This window comes from Opisthorchis viverrini (assembly GCF_000715545.1).
Source record: "Opisthorchis viverrini unplaced genomic scaffold opera_v5_37, whole genome shotgun sequence".
Lineage (NCBI taxonomy): Eukaryota > Metazoa > Platyhelminthes > Trematoda > Opisthorchiida > Opisthorchiidae > Opisthorchis > Opisthorchis viverrini.
In genome coordinates, this window is record NW_008751693.1 from 398071 (window position 1) to 412047 (window position 13977).

The 13977-nt window shown below is 44.8% G+C and overlaps 3 protein-coding genes across 3 annotated transcripts in view; 1 reads left to right on the top strand and 2 right to left on the bottom strand.

The window, feature by feature from the left end:
* T265_02819 (hypothetical protein) overlaps positions 1-150 on the bottom strand; it is a gene marked incomplete at both ends in the record, with an annotated part of 68627 nt that extends 68477 nt beyond the window's left edge. The window contains one exon of the mRNA XM_009167163.1: positions 126-150. Coding sequence (XP_009165427.1) covers positions 126-150 — 25 coding nt within the window. The remainder of the gene's footprint in view (positions 1-125) is intronic.
* A 3299-nt stretch (positions 151-3449) lies between these two features.
* Positions 3450-13977, top strand: part of T265_02820 (hypothetical protein) — a gene marked incomplete at both ends in the record, with an annotated part of 39658 nt that continues 29130 nt past the window's right edge. Inside the window, 7 exons of the mRNA XM_009167164.1 lie at positions 3450-3579; positions 3628-3918; positions 3961-4180; positions 8599-8779; positions 9876-9968; positions 11260-11400; positions 13164-13247. Of these exons, the coding sequence (XP_009165428.1) occupies positions 3450-3579; positions 3628-3918; positions 3961-4180; positions 8599-8779; positions 9876-9968; positions 11260-11400; positions 13164-13247 (1140 nt within the window). The remainder of the gene's footprint in view (positions 3580-3627; positions 3919-3960; positions 4181-8598; positions 8780-9875; positions 9969-11259; positions 11401-13163; positions 13248-13977) is intronic.
* The window catches only part of T265_02821 (hypothetical protein), a gene marked incomplete at both ends in the record, with an annotated part of 13240 nt that continues 4752 nt past the window's right edge, over positions 5490-13977 (bottom strand). The window contains 2 exons of the mRNA XM_009167165.1: positions 5490-5588; positions 8009-8066. Of these exons, the coding sequence (XP_009165429.1) occupies positions 5490-5588; positions 8009-8066 (157 nt within the window). The remainder of the gene's footprint in view (positions 5589-8008; positions 8067-13977) is intronic.

Genomic DNA, 13977 nt, shown 5'->3' on the forward strand with positions numbered 1-13977 from the left:
TCAAATGTTTTGTTAGAGTAATAAAATTCAACAATTACTCGTGTGTACTCTGTGAATAGATTGAACAACGAAAAAAATTTTCACGAATTTACACGAGGGAGAAACGAAACCGATTTCGAACGTACCGCGTTGGTCAACTCCGCGACTCATTGAGCTGTACTGTGAGGTGTCCGCACGATACTCGCAGCCTCATACCAGGTTGATCAATGATTAGAGAGCACAGACTCCTGGTCCTCCAGGTGTGGGATTGGAACATGTGTGTTGACTTGTTCTGTAAAAATTGAAACGCATTTTCATTTTCCGCCAAACATCGTTGCTTTGCGGTTAGGCTTTCTAGCCAAAGGCTTTGGTGAGGAGCCCTAAACGTGCTCCCCTGTTTAGATGTGGGCGCTCTGTCAGTATCCTAGCCCATGCACAATGATTAAATGTACACATACATGCACATACATACATTACACATACATTTACACATACATGCCACATCGGCCGTCACATAGTGCCATCAGCCGGTTCACCCTACTTGCTGCGCACACCAGGGCGAATAAGCGAAAAAAGCTACTGCTGGCGCCCCCATCGTTCCTCTTTCACATGCTTTCCCTTCTTTCCTCTACCCATTTCATTAACAACTTTCTCCTTGTAGGCCCTCCAGGCCCTCCGTGGGTCCGTAATCAGTTTTGCAAGCGACATCTGCGCGTCACCGATCCCGACATCCTGAAGCATCTCGAAGACAACCTTCAAGCCTGGACGCTCAATCTATTTAGCTGCCATCAATGTCCACACTCTGAAGCAAGCAGATTACAAAGCTGCTCTTGCTCTCACAATGGACCCACTTGACATTGATTTGTGCTGTACATCATAAACAAGATCCAAACACGGTTGTTGAGGTAACCGCCCTATCACTCTCCACTACCTTCCTTCTGCGTATCTCTGGCGATCCAGATGCTGCTGCGGCAGTGTGTGCAGGGGTTGGTATCTTCTTAGGTCACCTAGCGGAAGGATCCTTGCTTAACCGGATATCCGTTGCTAGTCGCCCTTGTGCGGTTCGTCTGGAAACGTCCGTGAGGTATTCTCCCAAGCAGCAAGTCGATTGATGTCCGATCCAACCGACCGTACCTCTGACACTATCAAAGACCAGTTTTATGACGCTTTGAATGCGGTGAGCTAAGAGCTCAGAGGTCTGAATGCACCACTAGACATGGTTAGCGCATCTGATACTCAGTTAGGTAGTCTTTATGAATGGGATTCGGTACGTACTGGCTATGGGCAAGATTGCTTCATCTGTGTGCTGGTCGCAGGCTGTTTTTATGCCATACTAACTTCCGAAATAGCCGGAGTCTTCTGGCAACATTGTGTCCTCCAACGTCGTACTGACTTCGAACTCAAATAACTCATATAGCCACCGGTTGCCGATGGCGTGGGACAATAAATGATTGCTGGTCGTTTTGGAACACATTTGTAGATACCGACCACGGTCCTGCCCGGAGTCACTTTTGCTTTCGTCCTCCAGTGTCGCATAAGGTGCGGATAAATCGCTTGGCAATTGAGAGACTCAGATTCGGATGTTAGAGGAATTTACCAGAATCATTTTCGAGAGTATTCCCCAACTGCCCGTCACCATATGTGAAGTCTCAGTGAGACGCGATTGGCACCTCTGCACAGTGCTGGGAGTTTTGCGTGTGGCGCGGTGATACCATGCTCACGTATGCACTGGATATCAGACCGAACAGTGGCGCTGCTTAAATCTTGGGGACATATCCCAGCAGGTCCAGGTCAAGCAGGTTTCGCAGCAATCTGGCGCAGCCAGCTTGAATAAAAAAGGACGCCTCGACAGTTGGACCGAATAATCCAAACAAGAGTTATTGTGGTCATCGGCTGCCACTCATTTGGAACATACAACTGGCGAACTCTGGTCGGCGAACGTGGAACGGCCCTACTTTGGCGTGGTTGAACCCTGCGGAACGCCAATATGCCCCGCGGGATCGTTGTAGCACTGAAGTCAGACCGGCAAAAGACGATAATTGTAGGTCAGGTGATAAAGTAAGTACAACAATACCGTTTTTCTAGATGTGATAGCTGTAATTCCATTGATCTTTCGGAATTGTGACGGTGCCTGGTGATAAATGTTGTCCCTTTGCAACCCTTGTTTGACGTAGAGGATCCATATGTCTTATGTGGATGCATGCAACAAGCCCTCCTGAGTTCACCACAACTACCGGCGTCAGACAATATGTCTTATGTCCCCCTTCTGCTTCATTGTACTGCCAGAGTTTTCCGTACCCGGAGATGGAAATACTCCCAGGATTTTGCTCAGGATACTGAGGACACTGATAATATTACTGTTTTCAAATCGGACCCTTTCAGAACACAAACTATTTTAAGTAATTCTGCTGCTCAGTTCCGTGCGCGCGTGTAAAATTTGGACTGCTGCATCCAGGTTGGGTTGGATCAAACCCAAACCCCGTGCTTGGAGGTGGATGAGTTAATCTTGGCAATTGCGTAATTTCTGACTGGCTGGCGGAAGATGGAATCAATTCCCTAACCGGGAAGGTCGGGGCAGCGTTATATGTAGCACAGACGTGACGTGAGCTGGACTGTCAAGGACAGAGTGTTCACAACTCCATGTCTATTCCGTGGACCAGAGGCGTGGTCGCCCTTTTCGGAAGACCTCTGGAGTCTGTGTTTGAACGTCGGTGCCTCCGGAGCATTGCTTAAAGGCAGCAGGTGTGTACGTGATGCCGCAATCGCTGCCCCGAAGTTTGTCTCCTCTCCCATCAGTTGTGGTACCTGCTCCACTATTTCGATATCCGAGAATCGGATTTTGAAATGGCGTCCCTGAACAATGAGATTCACCGCACTCATGTCATAGCATGCTTTTCTGCAACATATTTCAGGGGTGATGGTTGATACTATTCCACCAACAGTTGAGGTTGGGTTAGTGAGAATACTGGTTTTCCGTTCGGACCGGCTTCTACTGACAGTGTCGTCTGCACTTCATCAACAGAGTATTCTAGACGCTGTTTTGGTAATCACCAGATCGAACGTTTTACCATGTGAGCTACCTCAATGTTTCACATTTTCTTTTCAGGATGTACCGTGGTGGAGTCCCACTTATGCTTGGTATGCACTCTCCAAACGCAACTAAAGCTTAAAGATAACATTGTTTACACACGACCTGATTTACGATCGTTTAGCTAACCCCCTAAGATCCAATCCACAACTTTGACATATTGTGGGTCATGCAAAACTTTTATTATTTATTTTCCCGCGAAATAGATATGCTCAGAAATGTTCCAATGTTCTGTCCACTTTCAGTTAATTCATCGCATTCTTATCGAAAATCTGCGCCACCTTTCAAAACACAGGATTTTTGTATCCTAGGGATCACTCCGTTTTACACCAGCAATAGCTAGTTTGTTATTTTGCAATTCCACACACGAGCGACCTGTACAATGGCAGCCCCGAAAGGTGTCCGAGCGAAGAAAGGACGGATAGAAGGAGAAATCGAGAAACTGCGAAGTGAGGGGAATTGGAGCAAAGCGGTGGAGGTGATCTCTCCTCACAAAAATGACTCAGCTTTGTGTAAGTCTTTTCGTGTACAGTGATACTTTACTATTACTGTTTTGCTAGCCTATTTGTATTCTCTAGTTATGTGTGAAAGCAAGTTGGAGAACTTTGAGCATAGCTTTTTATCGGATGAAGATCTCGGACAATGCGAACGCTATCTGAACGAGGCTTTGAAAACGCCAGATGATCAGTACAAGTCCGAGGCAACGATTTTACACGGAAAGATATTATACCTCCAGAAAAGCTTCACGGCATCTCTGGAGGTGTTGGGGAAGCTTAAACTTAATTTGGTTAAACTCGAACAGTATAATTCACGCTTTGGACGGCTCCTTGCAGAGGGACTCGCTATCATGGGTATGTGAATCTTTATGATTATTTCACTTAATTTCCTTAAAGGACTATGTACCGAAGAGTTGGCCCAAATGACAAGACGACCGTTGACGGATGTTGAAAAAGCGACCGCATTATCATGTTACAATCTATGCGGGGACATATCCGTGCGCCATTTTCAAGAGCTGTACCAGCTGACGCCAGATATTTCCACAAATTCTATCAGCTTTCCGAAGGTTGTGCTCAATGCCATACAGCGGCTTATAGCATTGACATGTCAGTCCGGGTAAGTCCTCAGTCGACTAATTAGGCAGTAAAATTTCCACACGAATAGAATCTTAATAACCTCATCTGTTGCAAATTGACGCTTGAATCGAATTTTATTTTTAATGGCACGACGAATGCACTTCTTCTTTTATATATATTTTTGCCAATTTGGAAGCTAGATATCTATCTTTCCCCCTTCATGCGTTCTGTTAAATTTATATGTTCATTTTGATGGAGACTATTCGCGTGGGTCTTGTCACATTTCGGAAGATAACTTCAGATATCCTAAACTTATTGGTAACCGTCAACTCCTCCATACTTGCTTCTGAGAAGCTGCCGAGTCGCCGGGCTATCGACTAAACATTGAAGCAGCCGACTTGAGACAACTGATAGTGCTGAGGTGCTCAGGCACGTCCTAGAAGCGGTGCCAATCAGTCATTCAAGGCCGAAAGTGTGCCCTAAATACCACGACACACCTCGTAATTTTGCAGAATTTCTGCGAGGAAGCTGTCGTGTTCTTTTTTGAACGAGTATTTTCCTATCGTTAAGGTTTCGCAGTCGGGGTCTGCAGTCAGTTACAACAGATTTTCAACACGCGAACCCACACAATTGTGACACTAACTGTCGAAGCGTACAAAGAAGTTGACGCGACAACTCACAATTCGGAAGCCGCGTCCTGCTGCAGCTGAAAATTCCGTTGACTCGATCACCAGGAGCTTCATGGGGTTCTATTATAAATCTGATGCTTTTCTGGCCTTCGATGCATAGTTGAAACTCTATGGAGACATTTTCCAAGTTGAATTTATGAACAAATATGACGTTTGGTGAATGCATATTTTGCTAAGAATACTTGGCACAACGGATACACACGCTAATCCAAATGCCAAGAAAGTGCGAGATTTCAGCTTATACTAAACTGTGCAGCAGAACTCATCGGTTTTCGATGAACATTTGTCTTTGTTCAATATTCGCTCTAGGTGTGAACAAAGAGTCGGATGATTACATCACTTATGACGGTGGACTCAGCCGTGAATGTGAACGATTCAAGATATCTAGTATGACGGAAGGCCATCTCAGGTGCCTACTTTTCACATGTTGCTTTCAGTCACATTCAGAAACAGGCTACCGAACAAGACTGAAGTCCCCAGAATTAGTACTATAGGCTATCACTCATGAATGCCAGCGTGTTCTGAACCTAAGACACGACACGGCCATCATCGAACTTCATTTTCAGCATTACCAGTGCAACTTTGAAGCAGTTTACTTGGCGGAAAGTTCTCATAGAGTAATGTCTTCATTGGCGTGTTAGTGGTGTGGCAAATTGCATTTTATGCGGTCGCACTCTTGGCCAAGGCACGATCACTCAGTACGTAGTCGATGCGGGCAAAAAGAAAGCCCTCGTCGGACGTGGGAACCCGGCCGAACACCTGAGGTCATGAAGCAGACGAAAGCAGTCGGGACCTACGTTTCATTGCGTTCTTGCCACGATAATCAGGTCGAGAATTTCCGGAAGCATGCGGCAGAACAAACGGATGCACGCTTCGGTTGCAGCTCGATACGGCTTTCGATATTATGACCATCTCCATTCGCACTAACGATTGACACCGCTAGAGATACATTAGCAGGTAAGCGTAATTTATTTGGTGAACTTGACTGTTATTCGAGATAGTAGGCCATTGTTATCGGGGATTTATCTACCTATTTATTCGAGCTTAACCTCCTGGGTATAGGCTAGATCGATCGCGTGCAGCATTCAACACTGTCGACCAAAGTTTGTGCACACCTGTGCCATTAACTCAGTCGCTGCCGCGATTCTGAGATTACATCAAAAACACGATGCAATTTTCAGCGTTGGCCTCCATTGCTGTTCGAAATCGAAGGCGGCGTTCTAATTACGTCCTAATGCCAAGTTGATTTCACACTGAAAAGGCTAGTACCACGCGGCTTTCTAAACTCTTGACGCCTAATGCAAACGGTTGTAAGTCTCGAGAGTCTTGAAAACGGTAAACCGCTCCTTCTGGGCTGCCCCGGTTGTGGTTGTCGGAGAGACGAGTTGTGCCGTGCGGATCCGTCGCTTACTCTATAGGCCTAAATTATGCTTTTGACAATCAACAGTATTCACTACTGCTATCTGATATTTTGGTAAGGTGAACATAACTTGCAAATCTGGATCTTTCTGAGCCCCAACTGCGAATTGAGCTCGGAGAAGAATCCAGACTTTTCTGTTGATTGATACACATCGTGGCCTGTTCCAGTACAAGCGGTTATTTTTCGAGCTCGAGATAGCTCAATGGTTAGGACGCTAACTTACGGGCCGGAATCTGCGTGATTCAAACTCAACCTCAGTATCTCGACCGCTTTTGTCCAGCCTTGGGCAACGTGACAGTATCTCAACCCTCGTGCCTCGTTTGGTTGGTACGGCAGCTAGGCACCGGAAGTGTTACAACTGAACGATCACTTTTCATGAAGATAACTACTCACAAGGTTGTGGGCTGTCGAGGAATTTTCAGCAACCTTATGAGTAGTGCATTACAAAAAATATATGTATCGCGATATCTCGAATATCGTAGCGACTGAAACATAAGGCAGCCTGGTGTAGCACGTCCAGTTGCCTGGAAACATCAAAGTCAAGAGATTCAGATGGGTTCCAGGTGAGCCTCTCGAAAAATCAAATTAGTTTGCAAATGAGTGTATATTTGCTGAAAACTCTTCGACAACCTGCGACCGGTTTCTTTCTTCTTGGGGCTCATGAAGTAGGCGCAGTCCCCAAGTTAAACGATCACTTTTTATGATTTACAACTTTGAAGTGTCATCTTACTTGGCTACAACTTTGCCATAAAATGTTTCCCAGTCGAGAACACCGGGAAGCCAGGTGCGCTTTTGCGCTTGATTAATTCTCATGTAATAGAACCAAAAGGTGCTATCATAGCCGTTACCGTCTAGCCGGAAATCCATGGTACGGTGCTGGAGACAATAAACCAACTGTCGGTGATTTTATGTTATGACGAAGACTCGCTGAGTAGAAATTCAAAATTCGCGTGCACGAGTTCGCCTATAGGTTTAGGTGGGAGCTTCTAACCGTATTGTTCATTGTTGGAATACTTCCCTGGTGTTTTATTCACGTCTGTCTAAGCTTGAATGACATGGTGATATCTCATTTCTCGGGCCTCGTGTTTTTTTGTAGCTATGGCCCAAAACAGTGCCACGTCTGAGCGATTTGCTCCCCAAAATTTGGTTTGAAACATGATTGGAGACTGTCACATCAACTCTTGAATAAACCAAGTAACGCCAGCTTGGAATTTCATTAGCTGACACTGAGATCTGTGGCCACCTGGAAAGCCACAGATATTGACCACTTCGCCTATCGCCCGTGGGATTTGCTTTGCTGGAATGTGTATCATTCCAGAAATAACTTCTGGGAGACTACAACTTCATGATTGTCGCTATGTACTGTGGCTGATAACAAGAGTATTCACGGGGGGTTTTAAGCACTTTTCGTGCCACATACCGCCTAGCTTTTCCCCAGTTTTAACGTTTGCCTTTACACGACTACCCTCTGTTGACGCAACTGCGAGTAGCGGGGTCGTTGCATGATGGCTGATGGTTTTGGTGAGGACATAACAGCTGCATTTACTGTGGCGTTCGGGATGACAGCAACCTTATGACTGGGTGGTAAAGTTCCTATGGTAAAACCACCAGTAAACCGCCATTATCTATTATCTATACAGAGGATAGGTGATAGGAGGTCGAAGTGAGGAGACGTCGGGTTGTACAAGTTCGCCTGTATACTTCGTTGAGATTAACTGTGAATGTCTGTAAAATGAAACCCCATATGAGTTCGACGTACCTGCAACACATCAGGCTCATAGTTGAAAACATATTGTCCGCAGGGTATCTGGCGGAGCCTGAACCCAAGTAACCAAATCAACTAGCATGACTATCTGACTGTCACCTTTGAACTCTGTCGAGAACAGTTTACTTTGATGGCTGGACAGCAGGGTGCAGCCAGCTTCACCAGATAGGCTACGGACTGTCTGTCGTTTGGATGCGGCACGCTCTTACCCTCACCTCCGATTTGTTTAGAGGGGATTTCCTAAATAAAAAGGGCAAGGATGTTGGGAGCAACCTCGAAGAGACCGGTTTTTAAGCGCACATTGCTGATCACACTGCTACCTCTCACCGTTCGTAGCTGTCATTACTGATTCGGTAAGGTGTTCTAGGTCTGAAAATGCTGGTAGTTACTAGTGAGTGTACTTTAACTTCTCGGATGAAGTGTTTTGCGTGGCCACGGTAATTTCAGTGCTGAATAACTCTGATGGAAACAGGTGCTTCACTAATTTCCATCGAAGGTAGCTGAACGTTTTGTCGTTTGAAGTTCCATTCTAACCTATCTTCAGTTCGTTCACTCATTAATCTTTTGAATAATTTCTTGTTCAGTGTTGTGTTCGACGCCGTCGCTCTGTTTCGCCGATTCATGCGCTACTCTGAGACTCCGTCAACCAGAATCCTTCGACAGTCTTTGGCGTTTCAGTTTGCAGAGCTTCTGCTGCGGGGACTGTGCACGAAAATGTACCGTAAACATGATTTAACGGCAGAAAATGCCGAAGCGAAGCAAAAGGTAAGCAGCAATTGTATTTCGCCTATATGCTTTTCCAGGGTTTCAGCTTTTTTGTGAAACTGAACAAGTATGCCGGAATTTGTCGTAAGTTAGGATGATTTCGGTCGCCAGTCATAAATCGGGTACATCGAAATCAGAAATTCAACTGTTCAAGCGTGGGATGCAGACGGTGTTCACAAGTGAACCAGCACTGACATGGTATTAGGCTTAGGAATACTCGAAGACTCGATGTTTTTTTTAGTACGATGGTCATTAATTCAGCACGTCAACAACTGACACATTGTACTTGCCTTCGTCAGTTGACTGAGGGCTGCTTCGTTTTTAAAGAGGCTGCTACTATTAAAGTCCTCCTAGACTTGAATTTTGGGTTATCGTATGATGTGGATAAGAAAATTGAACACCACGCTTTGTTTACACTGATTCTTGTAACTATTGTCGCTCCATAAAGGAAACTACTCACAAAGTTGTTGAGAATATCATAAACGAGAGATTCAGTGGAGTCTCTCGTGAGAACCAAATCGATTTGCAAATGAGCCTATTTCTCGAAAATATTGTCGCTCCAGTCTTGGGATCCTGATATGACTGTCCGTTATTTTGGTTCCTACCGGCGTACCATATTTTTTGGATGCAACACGTTCAAAATTGTGCCATTCTTTTTGGGAGACTTTTGTTTCTATCTTGTTGCTTGGGGACTGCTTCTTCCCGAAGAGGTCGTTCTTGGGAGCTTGTCGCACCAGGTCGGTTTTCAGGATCACATCCCTTCGGACTTACATCACCTTTAGCGGGGGTCTGACCACATGAGCTCACTGTTTGTCATTCCTAACCGTGCGCAAGCATCAAATTAACAAACTGGTAAAGGTTTCGTTATCGCCCATCACGTAGAAAGCTAGTAATTCGTATAATTGACTCAGTTTTAACTGAATTGAATACATTTTCAACTGCAATACACTTTTATCTGGTAAGATCTGTTGCCTAGGGTCTGCTGGTTACCATTTCTTGAGAGTGTCTATGAGTGGACGTTTTTGAGAAGAATAATTCTCAACTCACCAACGGAATTTCGCAATCTGTTCCTTTCACTGACTGCAATGCTTTTCAGCAAATTGTGCCATATCGCTACCCACCAGGACGGATGGTTCCAGACACCTTGTATCGTGAAGCGATACTGATGTTGCTCATCTCAGAACACATCGTGAGTTGATTTCACAGTCCAACGTGAACAGTAATAGTCCATGATTTTTACAAACCAGACTCAGCTGATGCTTATGCTGAAACGCCTTATTTGAAACCTATTTATTCATGCTGCATCCCATGCTTAAACGGAGCCTCTGCAACCGCTTTTTGATACCGACTCGTAGGTCACCTGCATAGAAAGCCCCATAGCTTGGATAAAATAACGATCGCAGTTTCGTATTTTCATGTTTTATGTTCGTTACTTGATTAGAACGGGATAACTATATGGCCACATTTTCTCCATCAATGAAGACATTGCATTGTCTGTCCGAACCAGCAGTCGTACTCGACTTTACATTGGGCTGCTACTCCGTTTTGCATAAGTAATGGTGACGTTATTCAACAGTTACATATTCACAGAATCACCGTTGACCTCACCATCTGTGATCGTGGGACCATTATGTAATGGTCACATTTTGAGCATGTGATCTCATTGCCAGGATCTATCGTGACCGGTCATGACCAACGGTAGATGTTTCCGCCGTGCTGAGAAAAAAACGATGTAACTGGACTGATTGTGTTGCATGTACTCAATTTTTTTTACCGCTGCTGGCGATTCCCTCGCTACTTGGCTGTTCAATGAACCGATTATGGAATGAATTCGCCAACACCGAACTGGGATGCTATGGAACCCAGTGACTTTTTCTCGGCGATAACCATTTTCTCAAGTGAATTTCTATACTCTGAGAGGTGTTTTTCAGCGGCCTCTTAAACGGGTTCAGCACCAGACAAGTAAAGCATGGAGTCTGTCAATAATCTCAGGCCACTGACTGATTGCATAGGCTGGTCAATCGTCAGTCAGCCAGCGGTACAACAAGTCGTTCATTTTGGGTACTGAAGAATGTGTCTGTACCGAAAACAGGTTATCTGTTTGGAATATTCTCATTTGGTGAGATTCATTAAGCTGTGGATACAGTATTGTTTTTCAACCCGTCTTCGTAACACTTTGATACACCCTTACACAGTTCTCGGTTGTGCTAACCGAACGATGGTCGTTTCTGTAAGCCTGCATACTGTCTTGGTTCGATAGGATAGTGTCCTGGGTGCCATACTGATGCTTTTGTTGTAGCTAATTAATCTTCGGCTTGTGCTCGGTTGTTTACGGACTGGCCACCCTTTTTGTAACATCCAGTTCCGTTTGTCTTCCAAGACCGCGGATTCAACTCAGCTTTGAATTTTTTGAGTGAATTATTTCTTCAGGCATTTTCATGTTATTGTCCACAATTGTTTTTCTGCCTTCCATCGGACAGGCCAGTCAGGAGGTCGTTCTCAATCGCCCATCCGAAATGTCCGATATGAGGATCATGCAGTCGATAAACAATATGTGTGCCGTTTATGATTTGTTGGCTATCGCACTGTCAAGGACGGGGAATTACGGATTTTTGTCCAAGGTACAGTTTCACTGTCAGGACATCTCCGTCCATTACGATCTTGAATAAAAAATCAGACCAATTTCCGGTCATTTTATAAAAGGAGATATGTTTGGAGCATATTAGCGTACAGCTCTGCAGATCATGTCCATATTGATCACGGAACCATTTTTTCTAACGTGAAAGTTCTTCAGTTATTCTAGGGCTTGTCAATCTCTTGCAAGCGGAGAGCTTTCTTATGGATCCGAGTCCTGTTCCATACACAGAATGTCCTTACTTCTGAGCCTGTAACTCAAGGGGCAAACGCAGTTAGATCGTCTAATTGCTGAGTATTGTTCGTCAGCTATACCTACTGTGAAATTATCACACTCCACGCGATGGCATCAGTTGAAACCCCAACACACACACACACACTTTCTGAAACAGACAGTGAGTGTAAGAATGTGTCTGGGGCAAAGGGAGTTAGAGAAGAAATCTAGATAGTTCAAGATGCAGTACTTTATACCAAGCTACTGTTTCCCTAATGGCTGCATCTCAGACTCGGCTGTATGGTATGCTACAAGCCATTCATTTGGTTTCGTTGAATTTTTCACACCCTCCTCCTAGAACTCGGTTGAAGTTGTTTGATTTTTTGCGGCATCCGGTATGAGAAAATCGTTCAACCGTAACACCCTACTAGTGTCTAGCTGCCACGCCACCCGAAGGAAGCACGAGGGCTGGGATACTACCAGGTTACCCATGCCTAGACAGGGGAAGTCGAGATGTAGAGGCCGGGTGAACCACGGACTTTCGGTCAGTAAACTCGCGCTATAACCACTCCGCTCGGTCCGCCCCGTATTCTCACCGGTTTCATCCCTCTTGTATGCCCGTACGTACGTCTCTATGTTTGGCGTTGTTTATCATTCTAGCATAGCTGTCGTCAAGTAATAGTCATAAACATTTGGTCATAGCACCATTTTCATGCAACCCAGGTGAAGTATGAGGGTTGAGATGCTGTCAGGATGGTTTGGCTTCTTCAGGGGGTACTGGGTAGCCAGGGTAGTGTTGGAACCATGAACGTTATGGTTATCAGCTTCGCCTTTTGACATATCTAATTTATCTAGCTATCTCGTTTTCCAAATGCAGACATGTTGAAGTAAGGAGGGGCCACATCTCCGGAGTGATTTTGGACAACGAATGTGAAAAAGACCTTTGGCGAGCAAGACCATTGATCGGATTGCATAAAAATGTTGAGACACATTGAGATTTTAGTTGAAACATCAAATCCGGACAGAAGCCAAAGTGGATTAAGGGAACAAACCTGACAAAAACTAATGTCAGTGGGGTCAGTGCATAGGCTTTGGCTACTATCACGTAATGTTGCAATTGTGCGTGCTCCACAGGCTGTTGATCAGGTAGCATCGGATCTCTTTGCCAAGCTCGGCGAAGAAACGAATTGTCACCTAATGGACAGCCACTAAACTCACCCGAGCTATCCTATCTGGACACACGCGTGTTCCGTGTTTCAATGTACACTGTAGCATGTCAGTTCAGTCCGATTAGTTCTAATCATAGACATTCTCATTTGCCTTGATTCTAGTTATCCTCTGTCAGTATAGTTATGTTTCTGCTCCAATATCGTAATCGTATCCTCACTGGTTGGACTAATTTTGAGTAGACAAGCTATCTTCGCGATTTCTTGGATAAAGTGTTACTTAATAACCTGTGCTTCGTTCTACTCTGTCCAAATGTGCTGCAAGCATATACCTGTTTCTCTGGTATCCCAACTTTTACTTGCCTTACAGACTTTGGAAAAATCCCTCAAGTTTTCTTATGGTGAATTCCATACGTGGTATCAGTTCGGACTGTCTCTCATCAGTGCAAGAAAGGTGAGCAGCATGCGAAATATTATGCAGGATAATATCGCAGAATGGCAGTGAATACCTGCGTTAAAACAAAGGGAAGTAGATGATGTCAGTTTCTGTCGACAGGATTCGCTTATTTCGTATCCCCCAATCCGGTTATGGCGTGCCACGACTTGTACCTTCACTTGCAAATGCTGAGGTGGTTGGTTGCATTGTCCTAATGACCACTTGCGCCGCGGTCATCTGAAAAATGGCATATTCATTGTCAGTAACTGTCAATTGGGCTTTCTGTTCCATATTGTGGAACGTCGGTCACAGGTTTCTTCATTGGTAATTGTTAGTTGATTTTACCTCGCGCTTGAAGTACATGAGCTTCGTGTTTGTACATTTTGTGCTCACCGTTTTTGCCCTACTGATGCTTTTTTTCCTCTCCCAGGCGATCTGCATGAATGTCGCACAAAAATATCCGCGGTAACTATGATAAACTATGCTTTAGGTTCCAAACTCTAGTGTTTGTATCACATTAGTAAACCTCGGCAATAACGGTAAGCCGGGTGAATACTCCAGAATTACGCGGTATACTGAATGCGTATTTTCTGAACATAACACCATCTAAATGGTTGCTGAATCCGTTATCATTTTGGTGTTGAATTGGATTTTGGAGGTCAGCTCATTTTGCGGGCTATACTGGAAAGAGTGTGTTGGGTAAGAGCGGTTGTGAACCACTCTTCAGTCACCGATTATCCATCTAGCC